Below are 24,593 nucleotides of genomic sequence, written 5' to 3' on the forward strand. Positions count from 1 at the left end.
TACCAATGTGCTTCCATACACATGGAAAGCTAGCCATTTGGACAAATGCATGGGTGTTAGCTAAGTGGAATTACTGTTTACAATAGCACTATACCTTTGACTACCAGATGTTAGAGACAAATGGGGAAGGATATCACTTCCATGCTCTGTATGAGAGTGCTCACAGCAGCTGGGTTGCCAAGACTGAAAATAAATGCTGGACTAGATGGATCTTTCTTTGATCTTGCAATGCAATTCTTTCATTCTTGAGATATTTTCCCACAAACACAGAAGCATAGTAGACTGTAAGTGGAAAGTGAGCTTCTTTCAACTCAGGAGAACCACTCTCATGAATAAACCTACATGGCTTATCCAGGAGAGTCAAAATCTGTAGATTTGACTGATACTAAAACAATAACAAAAAAGCTTCCATCACTAGAAATAGTCTTTATATCCAGGGCATTCTTGACAATAAGATTCAAGTTCTAGGGAGTGTCTTTAATACATAGGACTCTAGTTCCTTCCTTTCTAGGTCCTGTGAGTTTCCATCCTGCTTATCTGAGCGTGCAGTGCTTTTTAACCCAAGTCAATCTATTTAGCAAGCTGGGGAATGGGCTAGCCTCCCAAAAGGTATTTGTTTAAAAAGAAAGAAGGAAAGCTTAGTTTTAAGCATCAAAATATAGGATATATAAAATGGTTATTTCAGTAGTGTACTAGCCAGTATAATAGAGGCAAGGTATAACAATATCAAACTGGTCTCCAAAGACTTATTACTACAATCCAAAGTTGTTCAGTGGCTAAAGGTGAAATTGACCACATGGAAGTCCTACAATTGTCCCAGCTGCAGGAAATATGATTGACAGTTAGATATACTTCAGTGAGGCTCAAACTAAAGACTGTTCTTGGCCTCACCTCCTTTATGGTAAAAGACTTAAGCACTTCCTTGAAGTTGAGGGAGGAGAACTGATTTCAGCCCTGTGTGTCATAGTGACTTCAGTAATTATGGTAATAATACTGAAAATATTTTTTTATTTCTTTATCGTGATTTTAAACGTAGAACCCTCTTTAGAGTATTCCACATGCTTCATACATACTACATGGTGGCTGCAAATTATATGCACATTTCTCTGAGAGCAATCCTCATTGAACACAGTAGGGCTTATTTCTAAATAAACATGTAAGAATGGGCAAGACATGCAGCACAGAATGAGGTGAAAAAGTGTGGAGGTAGTGGTATGGGGGTGCATCAGTTCGGACTGCAGGAGGGGATCACATTTTTGAATGCTTTCTTACATTAAAAGCCCTGCAAATAGAAAACGAGAACAGCTGGGATAGAACCTTTCTCATGGCTGGGCTAGTTTGTTTTATTTTAAAGGAGCTTTTTATGTGGAGGAATGTTCAAAAATGGAATTCTCATCTGCCATGGTACAGTCCTTTCTTCCCTCCTCAGTATTGCAGATGGGGTGGGGACAGAGACACAAAGTGATTGGCTCATCTCCTGGTGAGCATGTATCTATGGATCTTAGGCTCTATCTCATTCAGCAAAAAATCTTGTTTCAGGTTTATTGGACTCCGCAATGCCTTTGCAATAAGGGTCTGTCTAACTTACACAATTGCTGGAGGTGTAATGCACCAAATGCTTCTTTAATTCACATGTTTTGGCAATGCTCAGTAGCTGCCCCCTTTTGGGAGGAGGTTATAATAGATAAACTTTGTATTGCAACAATCTTTAATATGGAAGGATGTGCATGTCCTCCTAAACTACCTCCCAGTTTCTTGGAAGCTAACACATGGTCAGCGCAAATGGATTTTCAGAGCCCTTGTGACAGCTAAAAGACTTATATTATCACATTGGAAGGATAAATGCTCACCTCTAGTAATGCAAAGGACTGAGGACTTAACAACGCTCTCAACATTTGCACATGTGTTATAAAGGCATAACTTGCAACTGGATATATTTGGATATTTGGTCTGCTTTTCTTGAAATCTATGCATAAATCTCCCCCCCCCTTTAAAAAAATTAATGGTATATCTGATGAAAAACACAGATATTCCTGTATATGTAATGTATTTTCTTTCTGTTTTCATGATTTTTTTTGGGTTCCATTTTGTTGATATTCACAATAAAAAAGAGAAAAATATCTAGGTTTCTTAGCCACTCCTACTATGTTCTCCTAGCTCTTTTCAGGATATGAGGTCGCCTTGCCAAACAAGTGTTGGAGGCTTTTGAACATGTAGAATGATTTCTCAGTGAGAAGGGGAAAGACTCTAGGACACTATGCATGTCCTTAGGGGAACGTCTAATAGCCCAGCAATGATATTGCTAGAAAATGGAAGAGGCTAAAAGAAGTAGGACAGAGGGTGGGACAGATACAGAGGACAAAGGTTGGGGACAACAAGGGGCCAGTCCTTGCTGTTATCTCCGATTCATGATCAATGTGCAATGGAGCAACTCCTCCAAGTGCTGGCTGAGTCCCTTGGCACACTGCTCGTTATCTCGATTGGGATGACAAGTGGTATAGGAAACCAAAACCCTGCTGCTACCCCCTAGCTAGTTATTGAAGATAACCACAGCAATTTCCCTTAGTATGGTGCATAGGGGGATCCTTTCCCTTAGTGGGGTAGGTCTTGGAGGAGGTGGCCTCTGTGGGCCAGATGGGGAATCTCTACAGGCTGGGTTAAGCTTGCATGCTGGAGGTCCCCCAACCCTGCTTTAAATGAGGTTATATTGCTTTTATTGTGCTTGCTGATTTTGTTATACTTGTTAGCTTACATTGGAGATCCCATTCCTAGCATAAAACAGCCAGGAATACAAATGTTGATATAATATGATGTAATATAATATAACAATAACCTGTTTCTCTCTCTCTCTTTCTCCTACTGCTTGTTGCTTTCTTTAAGCGCCCTTCATCTAAACCTCATATCCGGGAAGGAGTGTGGTCTGGCTTGGTTGGTGTGAGTGCTTCCAAGTGAGTGCAATTTTGTTTAAATCTACGACAATTTAGAGCATACTGTTGTAGTTAGCAAATATCTTCATGGATGTTGCCCTCTAGGTCTTCTTACCTGCTAGATGCATTTCCTTGGACTGTTTCTTGTGACGTCAGTTACTGCAGAGAAGATACCTGTCTTGGTTGTCCCAGTCCATTTCTCTTCCAGCTGGTGTAACAAGGCTGGTGGAGATGAATTCACGAACTTTTTTTGGCACAGGATAAAATATCCTGGTATAGGCGTTTGTGAATAGTCTCCCTATATTTGGCAATCGTAGTTTTGTGCGAAGTACACCTCTACCTCTCTAGAAGGCTTAGGATTCATCATAAGGCTTTGACAGGACAGTGGAGGCAGCAGCCAAGAATTTGTTGCAGGTTTTTGCTCCTTTGGAAAATAAATCTAAGGGATGTTGGAGGAACTGTCAAGCTCCTTCACCATCTCTGTTGAGGGCCATTCTACACATTCCACATGGAAATATGGTCCACGTAGTAAAAGTTGAGTTCTTTGGAATCTGTACACGATTACTTGGCTTGTACGTAACGCTAACCCATGGATTACTTGACCTATTTTTTCTGTTAACATTTTTATTTTATTTTTTTATTTTATGCAGTATAGCTATTGGAATATAAGGAAATTCATTCTGAAAGCAAAATGGATTATCCAGATCTGTTAACACATTTTGTCTGTAGCCTCATCTGTCAGTGTAACCAAAAAGAAAAGAAAAAGAAAAGGAGAGGATTGAAAATGGCATGAATGATTAGATTGAATTCCCTCAATATTGGGCTGAAACCTTTTGTCCAGACCTGCCTTTGCTAAATAGATTGAACTCTAGTACTGAATTATCCAACATCATGCAGCCTCTAGTGACCCACAAGCAAAGGGAGACCAAGGTGCACTGAGCAGGGGGAAGAATCCAAAAGACACATGAACAGCAAGGTGAAGAACAAAGTACAGTTTCCTTGGACCCTCCCTGTAGGTATCATCTACCCACACTTCCCCACTTCCCACACATAGCTCCATCTGCAGCAGAATACATTTCGCTTAAGCCATAATGTATATTGTTTCTGCTGCAAAGACTGCTCTCCATCCAGCAGAGGGCACTCAAGTTCTGTTCTGAAAGCTGTGCAGATGCACTTCATGACATCATTACCTTTTGATAAACAGACTTACGGTAAATGGCCCGTTATGTTAGCTCATGCATTATATTTATAAGACACAAGGGGAAAAGAGCATGTGCTTTCTGAAGAGATCACCAGGCGTCTGGCACAGAGTACTTATTCTCATATGTTAAGGAATTTAAACGGCATGAAAGAGGTGAAGGCAGAAGGAGGGATTCACCAAGATTCCCTTTTAAAAACACCGTAGTTTCTGTTTTCAACCTTGAGTTCTTCTTTATAGGGTCTGTCACAACTGGTATTTGTTCCTTTCTGGTTTTTTTGTTTTTTTTTACAGCTAGCACATAATTTCCTGTTTTGTGTTTGTTTCACATCTCGTTTACACATAGACAGATCCTGTAAGACTTAGAACAACAATGCTAACTTTGGGGAAGCCAACAATACTATTAATTATCAAGCGCAATCTTATTGGTGTTCACTGTCTAAAAAAATCTTGTTTGATACCCCCCTATATTACAGATGGGGAACTGAGACCACACAAATCCATTCGAGTGATGTAACTTGAATCAAAGCCTTCAGGATTGAAGTCTAGAACTATCTTAAAGGTCATTTCATGCAATCCACTGTACCCAACAGAATTGGGAGCAAAAGTATTGGGCAAAAGGTGGGATAGTAATAATAATAATAATAATAATAATAATAATAATAATAATAATAATAATAATAATATAAACACCCCAAGCAATTAATCAGTACTTGGAGGAGCATATTTCACCTTGTTGTGGATTTGTAGTATCTATGTTTGGTTTTAGTGTAGAGTAGTAGCTAGGATATTGAGGGTAGTTTCCAATGGTGGTGCAGTGCTAGGGCTAATGACCTGCTTAGTATAAACCAATGCTAGTGCAACAAAATTAGCACTAGCGCAGTGTTGTTAGCGCTTGCTAGTACAAAGTGAAAAAGCAGTGATTTTGCTAGCACAACATTATTGCCTCTAGTGTTGTGCCATCATGGGGCACGAATCTGAGCAACAAATTGAAACATAGTGGCTTTGATGCAACACATCCAAAGCTGCCTCTGTCCCATTCCCATAACACCCCATTTCAGGGCTTCCTGCAGGCACCACCAGAGATAGATTTATGCCTGCAGAGCTGTCCACGGATGTGGCCTTTCTGCCGGTGCAGGGGCTGTGCTCTCTATCCTAAGCCCCACTAGCCAATGAATCTGCGAGCTAGCATTGCTCTGCCCAGTGCTATTTAAATGAGGAAAAGATGTTTGATAAAATATTATTATTGAGGGAGAATACTGGAAAAGAGTGAAAAGGAATTACACATGCCTATCAGCACAGAGAGCATTGTGGGAGAAAGAGGGTGGGTGGGATTGAAAACTAGTATGGGTAGTTAGACTGAATTCCCTCACTATCAGGCCAAAAAGATTTGCACAAATCTACCTGCGTCAAATAGAGCTTACTGGAGCACTTTATAATTATCATTATTATATTAATATCTTGTATTTCCAAAAATAAGCTCCAGATGACTTACAGTAAAATAAATCAGTACAAATCACAGCATGTAAGCAATACAATAAAGAAAATTAATCATTAAAATTACCAGAACTAGAAAATTGATTAGAGAGAAACTGGCTAAACTAATTAAAAGTGGAATCATGGATTCATGAACACTCACAACAAGGGCCACAGGCAAACCTCTTTGAGGATATTAAGATGCAGGGCTGCAGCAGAAAAGGCCCTGTCTCTAGTCATCATCTACCACAACTCTGAAGGTGAGGGAGCCCAAGGAGGGCTTCCGATAAAGAACTGAACAGACAGGTGGGCTCATATGGAATTAGCCTGTCTGATGTAATCAAGCCTCTAATAAACCATAGCAAAGTATATCCAAGGTGCATTGGGCAGGAGGAATGGGTAAGAAGGCTATACCTCATGCAACAGGAAAAAGTGAAAATAAGACCTTGTTCCTTTACTCACAGCAAATAATGTGGTCAGTGATCCTTTACTTTGGTAGAAACCTTGATGGAAGATGGATGTTTTCTTTACATTTGGTATCTCAAACCCTTGTATGTGGGGCTGAAAAGGAATATTTCTCAAAGCAAGGAATGGTCTCTCTTTGCTTAAGTAAGCTAGAGCTGATGATTATGTAGTTGTTTTGCAGGATGTTGATGTGTGGAGAAAACTGCCTTAGAGCAGTTGATTGGGTCTGGTAACTAAATTGGTTATTCTGGCATGTGATTCAGTCCTTAAGATGAGGGGAACAGTCAGAGCATATAATGAAGCATGCATGGTTCAGTGTATCCTGAAGCAAGAGCTAGCAGGAGATGCCTTGGAGCAAAAGTCCACTTGAAGTTCTCCTCTGCAAGCTCAATAGAAGTGAATGGGAGCTGCTTGAGCCTTGGTACTGCTCTTATTATCTTTAATGGAACTTTTTCAGGAGAACTTCCCAGTGGACGGTGCCTCTAGAGTACCTGGAGTTCCGAGGAGAGTTCCGAGTGTACTTTAGAGATGACTAGGAGTGGGTGGGATGCTTGGGGCAAATATTAAGTTCTGAAGCGAAAGAGGCATCTACTTGGAGTGTGTTCAGTGGCAGCTTTGGGTTCTGGAGCTAGCAGTAGCTTGTTGAGAGCTGTGACAAGACTGAGAAAACCTCCAGCATTTAAGCATTTAAACCAGGCTCCTAAGAACTTTTTTTTTTAATCCCTGGAGACTGAGCACTTAATTTGAGGGCTCTGGAGATAACTGAAAATCTGCTAATCAAAGATGGAGCTTAATTAGATTCTAATAGAGTATTTTCTGTTGATGTTCTAATTTTTATTGTTGCCCACTCTATAACTTCAGCATGAGGTAGGCTCTGAATTCAAATTATGAATAAAAATAGTATCGAATTTTCTATGTATTCAGTGACCTCGAGGGTTTTGAAAATGTTAGAACAACTCCTCTCATGGAAGCAAAAGCTTTTGTTGCCAAAGTAAGTGCTGCTTCACCCATGCAAACTGGATATTTACTCAAAGAACAGTCCCTTCAGTAACAAGGGATTATGAGGAGAAACCTCCATGTGAACTGGGCTGTACATGGGTGTAACTTGCAGGATCCACTTCCACTACTGATTGTATTGGCATTTTTTCAGGGTGCTTGAATTCTTGAAATAGCTGTTGGTGCTGGCCGTTGAGAACTGCATCTATATACAGTCTAGTTCATACAGAGGTTTCTCCATCCAATCTTCTAAATGGGAGAGAGGAAGTAAGCGGCCAGGCTGACTGTGTGAACCAACTCATAGTCTACAGAATGGCTTCCTCACAACACTGTCAAGGAACCTGACTCTTAACTGTGGCTTATTGAAAGTGTTTTTGTCTCATGCTGCCACCTGTTGCTCTCCTCACTAGGGTAGAAAGGGAGAGGGCACAAGAGGCAGAGTAACCAAGCAGAACTTGGAAGGAAGGAAAGGAAGTCTGATTAAGTTTTGTCTTGAAGTGTCTGTTTTTGGGTTTGTCCCTGCATTGATCTGCAAGGGAATGAGGCAAGTAATGGCCCCTTGGGGACCTTCAGGACTTTCTTCTCAATGTCAGCCGTCATTTTCAATCACCCTCTCCCTCCCAGCCATTAATTTTGGCCCGGGATCATGGGGACTTGTCCATCTATCACACCTAATTGACACTAAATGATCTGTCAGTTTATTGATGAACGGCAGGAGTGGAATTGTCACAATATATTTTACTTTCTAACAACTCCTCCTGACAATTTTACCTTGTCCATCTCACTCTCCTCACATAAATCTCCATTGGCCTCTCATTCCTTCTCTTGGGCTGTTCTGGTGCCAGCCGTCTCCACACCATCAGCACGCATCAAGGACATCAAGATGGCGGTAGAGCTGCAGTGTGTGGGTTTGGTTTTTTCTTTTTCTTTTTATAGAGTGGATGTTCCAGGAATGCTAACTGGCTCCTGTCCTCTTCTCCTTCAGTGTCATTGCTGGGGTGGTTCTCTCCTTGTCTTTTCACAGCCTGTTGTTACACTCAGAGCCAGCAAAAATAATGAGACAAAAGGGACGGAGCAGAAGGATCACCTTAAGGAGCTCCTCACAGTGTAATGGTGACTGTAGAGTAAATTTAGTGCTATTCTATTTGTTTGTTGCTTTTGCTTTTTAATCTTTGGGCTAAAGATACGATCATAATTGATTGTTTTCCTTACCCCCTTTTTTATCAAGAAGATCTGACAGGGGTGGGATTTTCTTTTACAAATATTCTGGATCTAAAATGAAAAAGCAAAACATAGTTAGTCTGCTTTTTTCTTAAAAGACTTTCTAGATTAACTATTCAGTTTGAAGCATGGATGAGGGATCATAAGTTTTCCTAAAGCTTTTAAAACTTGATGTTGCTCGGACTTTATACTGTTAGTTTTACCCTACCTTGTGCCTGTTTACCCTACCCAGTGCCTGTTTGCATTCCCTTCCCCTCCTTATTGCTTTACTATGATTTTAGTAGAATGTAAGCCTATGCGGCAGGGTCTTGCTATTTACTGTTTTATGCTGTACAGCACCATGTACATTGATGGTGCTATATAAATAAATAATAATAATAATAAATAATAATAATAATAAGTAGGGTTTTTAGGTAGCAGCCCTGTGAGCAAATGCCATGCAAAGGTGATGAATTTTGGGTGCAGGAGGATGCTGAACAAAGGCATAATTCTCATCTCTTTGATAAAGTTTTGGAAGAACTGGGTTAACATCTCCTACCCTTTTGGACAGTGAATGCTATAACCTCAAAAAGGAAAAGGAAAAGGAAAATCCAGCTATCTTTCATACCTGGTAAATAGCTAAAATAGCAAACCTACACACAATCTAAATCCTACCTTTTGTGTGTGTGAGACATTGATGTCTATAACCGTCCCTCTTTTAGATCTCTAGTTAGGCATTTGTTTTTAGAGTTTCTTTGAGGGAAGCCAAGATAGTTGAAACCTGTGTGCTGTGCAAATTGTTCATGGATATCAACACAGAATCTGACCTAGCGTTTGATACTAAACAGTTGGGATTTGGAGTTGGCTCCAGTAGCAGAAATACTAGTTCTAGAGTCATACGCCTTACTAACAATCATTCTGTATTTATAATGTAAACCTTTGACTTCAATGAGTTTTGCTGCCATCATCAACCACTGACATAGGTCCCTGGAAATGTATATAAACATAAATCAAAGATTGCTGGGTGGAGTGTGGCACATCATTCTGGCATAACTAAGGCAGAGCTGAAATTACCATTTTCGTACCTCCTTTTTACTCTCAGCATGCCTTGCCAAAATGTTACCTATTTATTTACATTGCCCTCACTTGCTCTCATTCACCCTTAGTGATGTCGTCATGTAGTCAACTCCGACCGGCTATGTAGCATTGTAACATGAACCTGTACGGTGTGAGATCTTCATTGAGCAGGTTCACTAATGTAATTGATCAGGAAGCACTGCCCTCACTCTCACTTGCCAGTCTGCTACGGTCATATATCCAAGTCTGATTGGCTATGTAGCATCAATGGATGGCATTTTCCTGCTCACTACAGATTTTTAAAAAGTGAATATTCAAACATATAAGGTATCTTTTGGGGGAAATACTTCCCCATCCAAACTGCTATTTTCAGTCCCAAATTCAACATTGGAAAAACTTCAAAGCAACCCTAGTAATAACACACATTGCAAAAAATAAATTAAAAATGCAGTTTAGGAAGTTGTAGCAGGATCGTCTGTACTGCCACGACTTTAATTTAATTTATCTAATTGGGGTAACATGTACAAAATAGAAAAAGAATTTACTTTATATTAATCACACATTTGGAGTTTTTAGCAATTATGAAATTTTGTGGCTAGAAATGGAAATCTATGTACAGGCAGAACTGATAACTTTGCAGGAGAACATCAGAAGGTGTTTTAAGCATAGAATTGCTGCTCTTAACTACTGGAAATTCTGTCATGACTCTTTTAGTTTGAGTCTCTAACAGCTATTGTCAACAAGGCCATACCATAAAGGCTCAGAACTTTGGTCTTACAGACTGCTCTAAACCTGTTTATGCCTTAGAAATAAAATTCTGTCCTTTCTCCATCCCTTGAGCCAGTGTCAATTTGTGAAAGCATCTTGTGTTTTCAGTAGCTTTGTTCAGAAGTAGAGAGATTTTGAATGCTACAAGCCTAACAAATTGCTGTTTCCTCTTTGATAATTCCTCCCTTCAAAAATAAAATGTCTGTGAACATCAGTACTTTCCTTTCCCCTCTCTTCTGTCTGTTCTTCTAGCAAGAGGGCGTCTTCAAGGGACTTTAGTTTTGCGGGTCATTTATGAAAGAGAAATAGCTTAGGCAGGCTAGGAAGTGTGTTCACTGCCATGCTGAAACATCCCCTTCAGCTGTGATGATGCTTCTGCATCTGGACCTATAGTACCTTTGATATTCTAGTCCTTGGCTCCCTGCAGAGCTCAGTCGCTCACAACTGGCACCACTCGGTTACTCTTCATCTGTTTGTTGCTCTCCAGAAGTGAAAAATCAGGCAATATATTTTCTATTTGTATACACTGGCTTTCTGTTTTTGGAAGTTTTCAAGGTAGCGTGACTCCTGGAGGAGCATAGCACTACATGTAGCTGTGTTCGGGGCAATCAGTGGTATCCAGAATTATTGCTGAAAGTCATTTTTGAAGGCGGAGGGAAGGCAGTTCTAGTGCCATTCCAATCATGTCTTGATTGCAGAGCCTCTAATGCAGCCTTCCCCAACCTGGAGCTCTCCAGATATTTTGGACGTCAACTCTCCTCAGTGCTAGTCAGCATGGCAAAGGATCAGGAATGCTGGGAGTTGTAATCCAAAACCATGTGGAGGGCACCAAGCTGGGGACAGCTGCTCTCATGGGCAGGGGCTCTGTTCATGAAATGGAACAAAAGGAAGTCAGGCATAACTGTTAAGATGAGTTTTTGTATTGAAGGGCTAGTTGAACGCCCTTGTACGGTGCGATTGGATGAAAATCTAGAAAATGTGCGGTCTCTTTATATTTTTCTGCTAACTTGTATAGCAGTAGTCTGAGGTTTTTTAAAGCAAAGTTGCACCAAGAGTGGCGAATTAAAAGCAGAGAAGTAGTAGTAGGGAATGAGATGGGAGTGCTCTTCTAAGTTTAGTCAGAAGGGGGCAAGCTTTGCACAGAAATAGGCACCAATCCCAATACGGTTCCAGCGATGGTAGTCTCTGTTCCATTGGCAATTTGAGTTCTGCCCCATCAGTACTCATTCAATTCTCCTTGTAACGTTATGGGTAAATAGTGCAGTAGGGACTAAGCAAAGCGCGACAGAGTTGGAAGATAGTATGGCCTCCCTGATGGGAAAGTGGAAAGTACAACTGACTGCTGTGTAAAACTCAACTTGGACCTTTGTCTTAATGTACTTTTTGTACTTAATGTACTTTTTGTACTTAATGTACTTGATGCTTTTACCAAACCTCCTGGCTGCCCACCCTAGTTTTAGCCACATGGATCATTTCCCTTGTTCTGCACACACACACACACACACACACACACACACTTCTCTTTCTGAAGCAAATGTGCTACTTGAATGTGTCTTGTTCCATCGGGTGACATGATCGACTTATTTGTGTCAAGGCATGATACTGGTTACATGTATTCCAGCATGATACTGGTTACATGCATTTTCCTAGAGGGCTGCTGGCATTGAATAACCAGCAGGTATTGTACATCAGACTCCATATTCTATGCACAATAATTCGGAGTTATAATGGGTGCACATATTGTATGTATGCTCTGGAATCCAGTTTGGACAAAGGGCAATTTAGAAAATTAAAAAATACGTACGTAACTGGATGGTAAATAAGCAAGTTTTTAAAAGGTGAAGGTGGCATCTTGAAACGTTCAGTGTGATCAGATTCGTGCCTATGCCTAATCCAGCCTTCCTCCTCCAGATGGTTTCAACTGCAACTCCCATAATTCCCAGCCAGCTTGCTGGAGGGCACCAAGTTGGGGAAGGCAGGCTTAATAATTATTTTTTCATGGTCTCCAAGCACTGCTTTGATAGTTGCCCCTACACCCAATTACCCTTGTCCCCGCCCCACCCCAAGGTATGTAATTTATTAGTTCTGTGTTGTATGTCTGTACAGGAGCCTGACTTCCAGTGCTGAGTTGTGTGTACTGTACCACCGCAAGGAAGAATAACTAGGGTCCTCCATGAGCTACGGACATTAAAAAATGTCAAGGGCATTTGCCCAGATTTATCCCACTTATGTCCCCTGTTAAAACAGGTTAACGGTGTCTAATTAACCACTGAACATTGTCATCCTGCATGAATATAGCATCCTTGCTCTTCTTGGAGCCTGCCTATTTTATCTCCATTAAATCTCCACAGTATTCCATTAAATAGGAGAGAAACATTTTAACAGAGATGATGTCTACATTAGTGCTGTCTTTCACCCTTCAGCACTTAACCTCTGAGACAGTAGCACTTATGGAGGAGAACTGCTTCCTCACCCCAAATCTCACACATTGCTTGGGGAAAAAGAGGAAAGTGGGAGCATTGGTGGTCTATATATGAACGTGAATAGAGAAAGCTATTGCTATTTCCCAAAGTATATCCTCTGACATTTGTAGAACAGAGAGTTGTATCCACCAATGTATCTTTCCCTTCCTATCGTGTAGGGGCATGTCACAAGATAGTCATACCTTTTTTTCTTTTCTTTTTTAATTTTTCTGGATTATTTACCCTGTGAGGTTAGACAGAGACCTTTCCAAAACTGGGCTTCATGTCTAAAGACATTTGAACCAGGGTCTCCTATTTTACTGTTGCACTGCAGACTGGTTCACATGTGTGTGTGCGTGCGTGCATGCGCACGCACACACTACTTAATTTTTCCACTGTCAACTGACTTCATTGAAAAGTATTGCATTTGGGGTGATGTGAAATTTCTACGTGCTGTGTTTGCTTTTGTAACGGCCCATTCACACATGAAAGTGATGTTACCGTTTTCGACTTATGAATACTCATGTATGAGCCAGTCTTTTAAATTCTAGTGCATTCATTCCCTATTATTTTTTTGTAACTAAAGAAGAGGGAATACTATCAGCTCTGGAGGGCTGATTTAAAAAGTTACGCATTTCTGGAATATAATGTGGGAGTTTAAATGAAGTGTGTGTGTGTGTGTGTGTGTGTGCGTGCGTGCACGCCATGGATCACCCTGATATGTGTGGTCTTAACTAAATTTACCTTGGAAAGCTAGAGTTGCTAAGATTGTGAATTTGCATACATTATATCCTTATCACAGACTTCTTGCACTGGTGCTTGTAAGCATGTTTCTTTCAGTGGACAAGGCTGGTGAAAAACCTGTGGCACTTGGCTATTACATTCATGAAGTGACAAAGTGCTCATCCCAAATATAATAACTTCTGTTAGAAGCCTATAGACTATAGAAGCTAAGTTTTAAATGTCAGTCTGACTTCTAACATTGTGCATTATTCTCAGTAACGGTAATAGGTTTTCTAATGGGCTTGAATTGGAGAATAAAATAAATAGCAGGAATAATAGTATACTGTAAGAAGAGGTAGTGGCACACCACACAGTGTTATTAGGCCCTTTATCATGGTTCCCCCCCCCCCCAAATCATTTTGATAACTGTGTCAGAGATGGTTGAAGTGTAATGAGTCTACCAGGATGACTTCTGAAGGCCATTTTCAGACTTAAAGTTCTACCTTATAAATACTGGCAAACTGCAGAAGGTACAGAGAATAAATAAATGTATATTCTGAGGAGCTTTGGGAGGAGGCCCCTTCTGCAGAAATGCCAATGAATTAAATAGGTATGTTTAGGTGGGTGCATGTGGAGGCTTATTCTGGAAGCGATGCGTGAAAGCAAACAGCAGTGGAATAGATTTGTTTCATAGCTGGGACTTCAGCCGTTGCAATCTTTTTAGTCTACTTTTTTGGTCTTTCTGGACCATTTATTTACTCCCTTAGCAAGGGCTTACTAGATTTTTGATTTTTTTTCTGGTGGCGGAAGAGTTTGCAGTCCCATCTGTTTATCTATCTAGATAGATGGTTCATAAACACCAAGTTTAATGTAAAAGTTCATTCCAGGAAACCGTGCTAAAGGTCAGCACCACGTTAACTGATACACATACTGATTCATCTATTTGGTCTGCATTTTGCACCATGTACATTAATGGTGCTATATAAATAAATAAATAATAATAATAATAATAATAATAATAATAATGTGGTTGAATGGTGACTAGTACCGTATTTCTTCGATTGTAAGACGCCATCGATTGTAAGACGCACACTAATTTCAGTACCACCACCAACAAAAAAACCCGTAAGACACACCCGCGATTCTAAGACGCACCCGCGATTCTAAGACGCTTAGGGTATTTAATCTGTATTTCTCTGATATCCTTGTCTGCATATTATCATAGTCTTCCCTCTATCCCAAGCATATATGTATGAGGAAAATGTATAGGCCTAGCAAATATTTCATGTTTAAACTAATACTGTGCACGAAAAGGAAGTGTCTCCTACCACGCTACCATAGGGGATCAAGACACATATTTTTAACTTGGCTTTTGAAATAGTTGTGATGGTGTATAGTGCTGTTTTTAATATTTTATTCTGTTTTTATTTGACTTTTATGTTTTGTACTTTTTGTAAACCACCTTGGATGTTCCCAGAAAGGTGGTATAGAAATACAGTAAATAAATAAATGCATTTGATAATAGCTCCTGTGATAACATTTGCCACATAGGGATGGGCTTGTTTCTATAAAAAACTAAGGATGAGACATTCCCAAACTCTAAAAGAAATGGGTCTAATGTCTGGATTTTTCAGTAGCAGCCCTTCCATTGGGGCAAGATGTATTGTGGTAGAGGAAAGCCCTGTTATGTTCTTGGTCATGCTATGCTCCTACTTGAGGGAGCGAGAAAAGAGTATTTCCCAAAGCATAGAGTTAAAAAACTTCATCCTGTGGAATAGTCAAAGCAATCAGCAAGTGATGGAGTATCTGCTAAAAAGAAACCTGGCATTTAATTAACTTTTCAAAGTGCTGGTTCAGCAACCTCCATGTTTTACATTTTGAATATTGAACAAGCATCCCTAATCAGATCTGAATTAGTTCTGGGCTTGCTGGGGTGGAGAACGAGCAAGAGAGCTGCTGCCCATCCCCCCACCCCGCCTTCTCCCTCCAACATCACATTATTATTATGAACTCCTGATAACTCATCCAGATTTTCCCTGATCTACAGGGCATCTGACCCAGCCTCTTTCAGTGTCATGTGAGGCAGCTAGGTTAAATAGCAAATTCTATGTTTATGGCTAAGGACAGCAGGGAGAATCTGCTACCTCAAGAGTTTGTACCTGTCGCTACTTTAGCATAATCTTCCTCTATACCCTTCTATTGCTGCTGCTTTGGGCTAATGTTTCAGGGGCACTTTTACAGAGAACAGTGTGCCAAAAAGATCTTTTAGAAAACCAAAATGGAAACTATTTTGCCTCGCAATTCTATCAGGCACTCCGTGTGACTTTGTTGAATCTCTGTCTTTTCAGTAGGCATAGGATATTTGATTTGATTTTGAATTCACACTGCTTGTGGCAGACACCGGTATTTAAAATAATTAACATATAACATAGAGAAATATATCAAAACATACTGCTACAAGGACCACCTGCTCAAGGACCACCATTAATCACTTGTCTCTCCCTATACAAAGTTATTATATTGCTTTTGAAAGAGGGTAGCTTCGTGTGTCACAAGAAAAGAACAATCACAAGCACACGCAATTGTCTTGTACATCCTCTCTGTGTTCTTCCTGTATAACATGCAATACAGGGACTTTTGCTTCTCTCCCACAGTAAAATGCATGCATCCCAAATGGGTGTGGAGCTTACGCATGCCACTGCTGGGCAGATTTGCATTTTGCCTGCTACACCGGAAATGTGAAAAGAGGATGCACAAGTTATTTTATTTATTTATTTATTTAATTTTACATGTTCGTGTTTCAGGCTGGCGTACAATCATAAAATTTTCATATTACAATATTAAAATATAACACTAAAATTCAGAGACAAACAAAACTAATGAACACCCCCTCCCCAAATACAATCAGTTTAAAATGCCTGGGTGAATAAAAATGTTTCTATCTGGTGCTGAAAAGTGTAATGTCTTTTCCCAAAATGTGCTCCTGCTGTTAATGTGAAAAGTTACCGTCAATTTGGGCCTTGTTAGATCTTTGGAGAAAGTTCCAGACTCCCCCCCCCCCGGCCCCCCGGCCTTGTTTTTTTTAACTTAGCACACAGAGGTCTTCACACAAGGGAGACTTTAGTTGACAAGTTTAAATGGAATGTAGTTCCAAGCCCATTGGGGGCTCAATGAATTAAATACAGCACCCTGAGCCCTCATCCACACCAGTGCGTTGTGCGTTTTTTACCAGAGGATTACATTGAAATGAACTTTTCTTGAGGAAAAACAACAAACAGTCTTGTGGCCCCTTAAGACTAGCAAATTTATTCTGACATAAAGTTTCATGCACTATAGGCCACTTCATCAGGTGACACCTTGAAAGAGCTGTTTGGAAACTTTTTTCTCTCTGAGGGAATCCTGCACTTTTTTGAACACTGGCTTTTTCTTGTCTTTCAGGTCAAAAAAGAAACCTGCAGAACAAGAAGTTGAAGAGTAAGTTTATTGTCTCACAATTCATTACATTTCTGCATCAATGGTGGGGACGGCTGGTGGCCAATCTGACTTGTGGGGTGGGGGTGGAGCCAGTTAAACATATTTTGCTACACAACCGCCTTCAGTCTGAAATTCATTAGTTAAGGAAAACAAGATGGAGAACAGACACAGGCCAAAATTTACATGCAGTTTAAATCATCCCTTCCTACATTTCTCCAGAGTAACAACCCAGAGAAAGTAATTTATGGCAGAGCCCAGTTCTCCAAGATTTAAAGCAAAGGGGACTGAAGGGAGAGGAAGAAACTCATTTCACACTTAGGCACATTGAGGTAACTGTGCAGGGGTTTGATGATGGATCAGATGCCTCCTGACTAAGGGAGGCTGTGTGTGGAGTTTGGTCCTGATCCTGCAACACCCCCCCCCCAAGGTTTTCTAGCCATTTCTCCCTTTTGGGGACACTTGGGATTTTCCCTCATGGGTGGTGGTGGTTATTGTGCGGAGGTTGGATGGTGGATTGGGTGCCTCCCGACTGGGCAGAGGCTATGTTTTGTCCTGATCTTGCAAACTTCCAGTGCTCCAGAGTTGAAACAGCACCACTGCTCAGGCAGGAGGACTGCAGCGAGACAAGGAGCAGGAAGCTTAGACAAATTACACACAGTAGCTTAATAAGCTACTCATGCTGGCTTGTTCGCCCACTCATGTGGCGAGGGATCGTGGGCTATTTTAAAAAATAAGCTACTGCGAGTAGCTTATTAACCCATCATGGACTATCGTGACATCTCAATGCAGTTGGTCTCCAATGAAGTCTGTGACATTGTCACTGTAAAAGTCCAAATGACGATGTGTTTGGGAAGAAATGTAGCGAAGGTTCTCTCTCTTCCCTAACAATTCACAGGATAATAATAATAATAATAATAATAATAATAATAATAATAATAATAAAAAATGTTTCTTACCTGCCTCTTCATTCAGATCGAGGCGGGGAACAACAATAAACGATAAAATACATTATATTCAACAGCTAGGTTAGGAGGGGAGGGATGGAGTTCTTATTCTAGCCTGTTTTTCTTCAGAGGAAGTCTTCAGAAGAAGCTGTTTAATAGTTTTGCCTCTGAGGTTGTTTTCCCTTTTTATGGTTTCTTCCAGTCACCGCTTGAGGCAGCAGAGCTCAGAGGCAACAGATGATGGTCGAGGTAAGACCCTCCCCTTTTAACTGAAATTAAAGTGCATACATTCCCACTGCTGAGGACTCTCCAGTTAAGAAAAGACAAATGGGATTTCCTGTGGGGGAGGCAGCAGGTGAATTCAAGATATTTGTGTGGGGCAAAAGTAGCATAGACAAAAGTTGCCTCTATTGGAGAGCTGGAGGAGATGTGATAGACGCTAACAGGATCAAAGTCTCAGGCCTGAAAGAGGGAAATGGGAAATTATTTGTAGGGTTTAGCCTGGGCATTAAAGTAGGTAGGAATCGCCCATAAAGTAGTTGAAAAACTTGGATCGTCTCCATTTATCTCTACTCTTAACTGTTCCCTTGTTTTTTATTGGACTCCTACCAGGGCAAGCACCTCTGACACATACCTTAGTTTCCCCCATCCCACTGGCAATTGGTTTGTGAGTTTCTCACACCTCCCAAAAACAATAATCAGAGGTTTTACAAAATTACCTCTGAAAAGTCAGACCTGCCCTATTTGGCATCATGCCTGTCTGCAAAGCATGGGCACGTTCAGCCTTGGATTGTCCCTCTGCTGTCTGTCTTCTACTGGCAGCTGTGTTTTTTCACATCTTCCTGGCTGGCCTTCCGCTATCCCTGGTTTCACAGTTGCTGTGGGCTTGCAGCACCTAGGAACACTTTTATTAGCCAAGAGAAACAAGTGGAAAACTACTCATGGCACTTGCCTAGAGAAATATTAACTTCGGCCAGCAGGAAACCTGGCTGGCAAAGAGATGCCTTCTGCCAGTAGGTGCTTCATTTAACCTGAAATGACTAGAGCTCTGCCCATGTACAGAACTGACTGGCTAGATTAATTGCCACAAAAATGTAACTGCATTGTACATCAAAAATATTAGCCAAAGCCTCCCTACAAAGGTAAGGAAACATTACATATAGCATGGAGTGAAGAGCTGATCAGGATGAGTTCTCATTCAGACACAACTGGAAGTGACGTTTAATACTTGAGAGATGCAAGAATCAGTTCATACAATTGACAACTGGAAATTGCCATGGATGCATGGGAGCAGTGGTCCTATACATGCACCACAACTTCATGGATGATGCACTTCTTTCCTGTCCACTTCACTTGCGTTGGAACTCTTTGATTTCAGTGCAGACTTTTTTTGGTGTGTTTTTAGACCATAGCATACTGCTGAGGCTACACAAATATTTGTACATCATTTATCGTTAGTAATAAAATACTGTGCCAGGAAAACCAAAATTCAGTACTCAGGAAACTCAGATTCTGCAGCACAGCAATATGATGCAAGATTGTTCATACAAACTAAATTAGATTGATGTATATGCTGTATTCTGATCCTGATACTTCAGTTTCTGCAGAATTTAATGAGGATGAAATAAGATCATGGTGGAAGGATATTTTAAAGTGAGAAATAGGGAAGAATTATCAGTTGGGAACATGATCAGAAGCAAGGGAAAGACACCTGTACAGGACACAGAAGCTACTCCTGTTGGCCACTGGAACCTTTTGAGTTGGGATATCTGAGAACTATGGGAAGGATTGTAACTCCCCCCCCCCCCCCCGCGCCTCTCATGCTTATCACAAAGTAGCAGGAAACAGCACCACCCTGAGTGAGAATGCTCTGCCTAATGGGAGATTCTAATATCATGTTTGGTGGTTGAAACAATGTTAATAAGAGTATTTGTAGAGAGTGTGATTGCATTTACACAATCATAAATGTTAGAAACTTGGTTTCTTAATAATTCTGTGTTTCTCAGGAAGCCAAATTCTGTCCCAGATATAGGTTCATTAGCATAGTCTGCACACCGGAAACAATGAAGACAAACAATTCTGTCAATACATTGCTTCTTTATATGCACATTCATGTATATGTATGTACATATGTATGTTCCTAAGCAATCTCTGCTGAGTCAACAGGCAGTTGCTGTGTTTCTATCTTTCTCCAAGACTCAGGGAAGTTCTGTGGCTTCCTGCGCCATGGGAAACCTGCTTTAATAGGATTTAATATAGTGACAACCTTCGGGATAATAAACCCTTGCAAGCAACAAAAAATGTTTAATTCCTAAAGGACAGGCCTAGTTGAACTACTTTTGGCCAGGGGCAATTGAGGGCTTAATATTGTGTATGTAGCAATCTGGGTGATCTGAGAGAGAGGCATTTAAGAGTAATTGCTCAATTTTCTATCAATGTCAACAGGGAAAATGGGCAGAAGTGGCTGAGCTCAGTACAGTTAATGGAGCTGGATGAGATGGGAGATGCCTGACTGTCAGGGGAATTGGAAAAGGGGTATCTGTTGAGTGTCTCGTCCACAGAGCGAGATGCTTCTTCTAAGCTGAGACTGCCATATAGACCCACGTAAGGGGAAATGACTATTTAAAAACAGGGATTTTGAAAGGTGTGGCCCCTGACCCCCTTCTCTGTGAGGCAAACATTATTTTGTTTCTGTTTCCCTTCTGTAGATAAGTGTCCAGTTCCCATGTGGGGTAGTTCTGGATGGTGCTGTGCAAGGTCATCATTAGAGATTGCTCTTCCCTCTGATTCTCACCAATATCCTGATTTTTTTTCCTTTTCATGAGTACCTCACTCTGTTAGGATTTTCATAAGAAATGGAGCTAGGGAAATATCTTTAAAAAGGGGGACAAAAACCAAAGGTATTATGTAGTTTGGGGTTCAGTTGATCCCCAAAGCATGAGTCTGGGCAGACTGGACTGGTTCCTCACTTGAAGAGTGTTCTCCTACAAATACCCCCTGCAGTCATTCAGATCTTCAGAAGAAATTGAAGCACAGTGCTTGGGAACAGGGTAGGGGTTAAACTTGACCCTTGAACATGTTACCACTCTGCATGTCAGTAACGTGGGGAGGGGGAGTTTTGTGTCCCTGATTGCAGTCTATGCAACATGTATTTATTACATTATAAGTGGAACCTGAAACAAAATGTTGTAGTGTGGCATATCTTGTTCAGTGTTCCGGTCAGTCATCCAAGCCGACCGTCAGGGTATCTATTCCAGTGGTAGGTGTCTCGGTGCCTTCCGTATGTTTTGGACTAAAACTCCCATACTCCCTGAACATTTGGCCATCTTTGTTACAGAGGAGCATCAGAGCTCTCTGGTGTATGTATTGTACGCAATGTATTTAGCTGGGATTACCCTGACACCTTGGCTCACAAACCCATTTTGGTTCTGGAAGACACAGCCTGAAAAGCTGCCAGGAACATTGTTAAGGCTGTGAACCCACCAGGCATAGGAGCCATATAACATACTTGTGTCTTCCTTGGTTAAATTAAAGTAAGTTGTTCCCTGTAATCACAGTAACATGCAAATGCCTGCCTGATTACCATGCCAGCACTGAGTACCTTTGAATTGGCCAACTGAGAGCCCTGGGAGGACGAGGGGGAGAATTGTCCAATCCTGACATGTCCCTGCCTCCCAAATAGGTCAGCAAATTAAAAACACACACCAAAAATCTGCCTGAGTATTCTTGATAGCACCTTTTGTTTTGAATATTATATTATGCTACTCTTGTATATCCAAAAAACCCCAACCCTCATTAAGTCTGGTTTTTTAAAATTCGGAATCGCTGCTCCTGCTGTGTGCAGGAGAAGCAGCACCATTAGAGCAGCGGACTCAATGGCCCTCGTGCTTGTTCTGTACAAGAGGAAGTAACTGAGGAATGGAAACACCGGCTGAGAAGCGAAGGTAGGGAGCGTGTTAACCCCCGGTGTGATGGAGCTTTTAGCAAGGATTGCAGTTCAGATAGTAACCAGGGATTGAAAGATGTCACTGGTGAGGCAAGCAGTGGGCATTTTTACAAAGAGAGTTGCTGACTTTCTTGACCTAAGGTAGATCATCTGACATTTAGTGTGATGCTGTTCTTTCAAAATTCATTTCTTTACAGATGGGCTTGGTAAATCTGGAGAGGAGTGATCGAAGTAGTGTAATGCACGCAGTTTAGGTAAAGGTGCTGCACGCATGTCTAGGTATGGGCTTGATGAAACTTGGCATGCAACGCTTTCCAGCCAGAATTCTGTGAAACGCTAAATATACAGCCCTATTGAGGCTGTGATTGTTGAGTCCATAAGTGTAGTTGACGGACTAGGTTTACCTAAAAGACCCTTTAAGAAAAAGCTCTTGAAATATGATTACAGAATTGAGACACCATCATTTGAAAGTGCCTGAGGCAAGTTCCTTTGAAAATTGCAGCTGTAGAGGGACAGCAAGAGAACCACATAGCCCTTGATTGTAGTGTTTTTCCCTCAGGAGCTGCTCCCCCCATCAGTTCCTCATCTGATAGGAGCGAGAAAGAAAGCAGCAGTTAGGCTCCTCGTCTGTCATATGAAATTCCGATTCCGAGTGGCTGTGATCAAACCCAGTGGGCTGTCAGCTGTGGTGGCCTCGTGTGCAGGGAGGGCGCTTCTGAGGAGTTTCTGGATGTGGAAATGTCATAAATGCTACCGATCAAAGCTGCATTTTTTTAATAAACACATATAAGGTTTTTAAAAAACCTAAGGAATTTAGCATGAAAAATGTAGTTTGTCTTGTTTTTGCACTGGAGCATGAAAAGGATTAAATAGAATCAGACATACCTGCTCCCTAACATCTTTCAATGAGAGGCTTATGAGAAGCTTCTTTCCTACCACATATTAAGGGGAAGAAATCATTAATCTGTAGCAATGATTATAGGAGGTTTGGGGGTTTCCTTTCCCTTCCTACATACCCTGCACAAGCCATGTGCAAAATATTATACAGTTTTGTCTTGCATTAAATAATGCACAATGGCCACCACCTCTTGATTTTGTGTGTTTAAGAACTAATGTAGATAAAAATGCAGTGCCACACATTTTGGAAGGTTAAAAAAAAGCCAAAATGTATATTCTCTTCCCTGAATTATGTGTATAGAAAAGGGTTGCTAGAATGGCTTGAGTAGTTTTTTCTGAGCGTGTACCTACTACTGTTTGGCATGAATTGACACAAACATGTACTTGGAGATGACTTAAGAACAGCCTTCCTAGCTGTTCTTAAGTCCAAAAGCAGTCAGTGCACATCCTACTGAAGAACTGTGTACAGCATGGGCATCATCTAGTATAGGACAATATCATTTGACTGAATGGCCAGGAAGAGGTTTGAAATACCTGAACCAGAAGTTCATAGGGAGTGCTGTTTGAATGAAGATACATTGACATAGAACTGCAGGGCAAACACAGTGAATTTGAGTAACTTTAAATCAAGGTTCAGATAATAGGTTGCACATTTTACCTGATTTATGAAGAATTTGGATTTTACACAAGTTGAATATTTTGGCAAATGCCTCCACAGTTTCTGTTTCTGAACCAGCATATGTGGCCAGCATGGCTACAAAGAGTAAACCACATGCTCCATTCCTCAATCCTTTATGTGTTTGGGCACTGGAGTCTTTGCCTCATTCTCAGTCTTCTGATTTCTTTCAGCAATGTTATGTTTTACATACTTGTAACGAGTTTACTCAAAAGGGAAACTTTGAGCCAATGCTATTATTGGATAATTTTGGATACTGCTGTCATTTACTTCTTGGTTTTAACCTGTCATTGACATCAACACATGGGGCCTTCCTAGACGAGGCCTTAGCGCGCTTTGTGGGCCGGTTTCCCTGCTGAGCGTCCAGATGACGCACAGGGGAATCCGGCGCCAGGCCGCACTGAGGCCTTCTCTAACGCGCCATAAGCAAAGTCACTTATGGCGTGCCTTTTTCACAGCCCTGGCCTCAGGCCGGGGCTGCGAAATGTCTAGGAAGGTCCGTGGATTTTGGGGCTACTCGCTTACTCACGAGTAGCCGCGAAAAGCCACGGACCTGGCACAGTGCTCATACGAGCGCTGTGCCCATCGTGCCAGGGGGGGTGATCCGGGGGGGGGGGAGATGGAGGAGGGAAGGCCGGACCGGCAGGAGAGGGGATGGCGGAGGGCAACGAACGGGAGACGGCGAGGGGGGGGCGGAGGGCGTCGACCGGGAGACGGCGAGGGGATGGCAGAGGGCGGCGACCAGGAAATGGTGAGGGGGGGGGGCAGAGGGCGATGACCGGGAGATGGTGAGGGGGGGCAGAGGGTGACGACCGGGAGATGGTGAGGGGGGGCAGAGGGTGACGACTGGGAGATGGTGAGGGGGGGCAGAGGGCGACGACCGGGAGATGGTGAGGGGGGACAGAGGGTGACGACCGGGAGATGGTGAGGGAGGGCGGAGGGTGACGACCGGGAGACGGCGAGGGGATGGCAGAGGGCGACGACCAGGAGACGGCGAGGGAGGGTGGATGGGGGGGGCTTAAATAGAAAAAACCCTTACCTTCTCCGGTGGCTTCGGGCCCCACATGGCCCCTTTAAAAAACAACAACACATGGCCGACTTGCGTCATCCCTGCGCGTCGGCCGTCTAGGAGGCTGGGCAGCGCGCTTTAAAGTTAGCGCGCCGTCGCCCCGCCTCCCTGCCGGCTTATCCCGGCAGGTCTAGCAAAGCCCATGCTCAGGTATTGCATTCTGCTGATCAGTTATATAGATATTCTCATGATGGACCTTTTATTAATTCAGTGATCAGGCAAGCCAGCTTCTTTATTTGCTTTTTTCAGAACACAGCAGTGTTTTTTGTATCTTTATCATATCACCCACCACCCA

General features: G+C 41.8%; 1 protein-coding gene across 2 annotated transcripts in view; it reads left to right on the forward strand.

Moving 5' to 3' along the window:
- Positions 1-24,593, forward strand: part of IFT43 (intraflagellar transport 43) — a 51,514-nt gene that overhangs the window by 12,171 nt on the left and 14,750 nt on the right. For both annotated transcript variants that reach the window (XM_063118913.1, XM_063118914.1), the window contains exons 3-5: positions 2,881-2,948; positions 16,731-16,766; positions 17,913-17,959. In XM_063118913.1, coding sequence (XP_062974983.1) covers positions 2,881-2,948; positions 16,731-16,766; positions 17,913-17,959 — 151 coding nt within the window. The remainder of the gene's footprint in view (positions 1-2,880; positions 2,949-16,730; positions 16,767-17,912; positions 17,960-24,593) is intronic.

The sequence above is a fragment of the Elgaria multicarinata genome, chromosome 2 (genome assembly GCF_023053635.1).
Source record: "Elgaria multicarinata webbii isolate HBS135686 ecotype San Diego chromosome 2, rElgMul1.1.pri, whole genome shotgun sequence".
Lineage (NCBI taxonomy): Eukaryota > Metazoa > Chordata > Lepidosauria > Squamata > Anguidae > Elgaria > Elgaria multicarinata.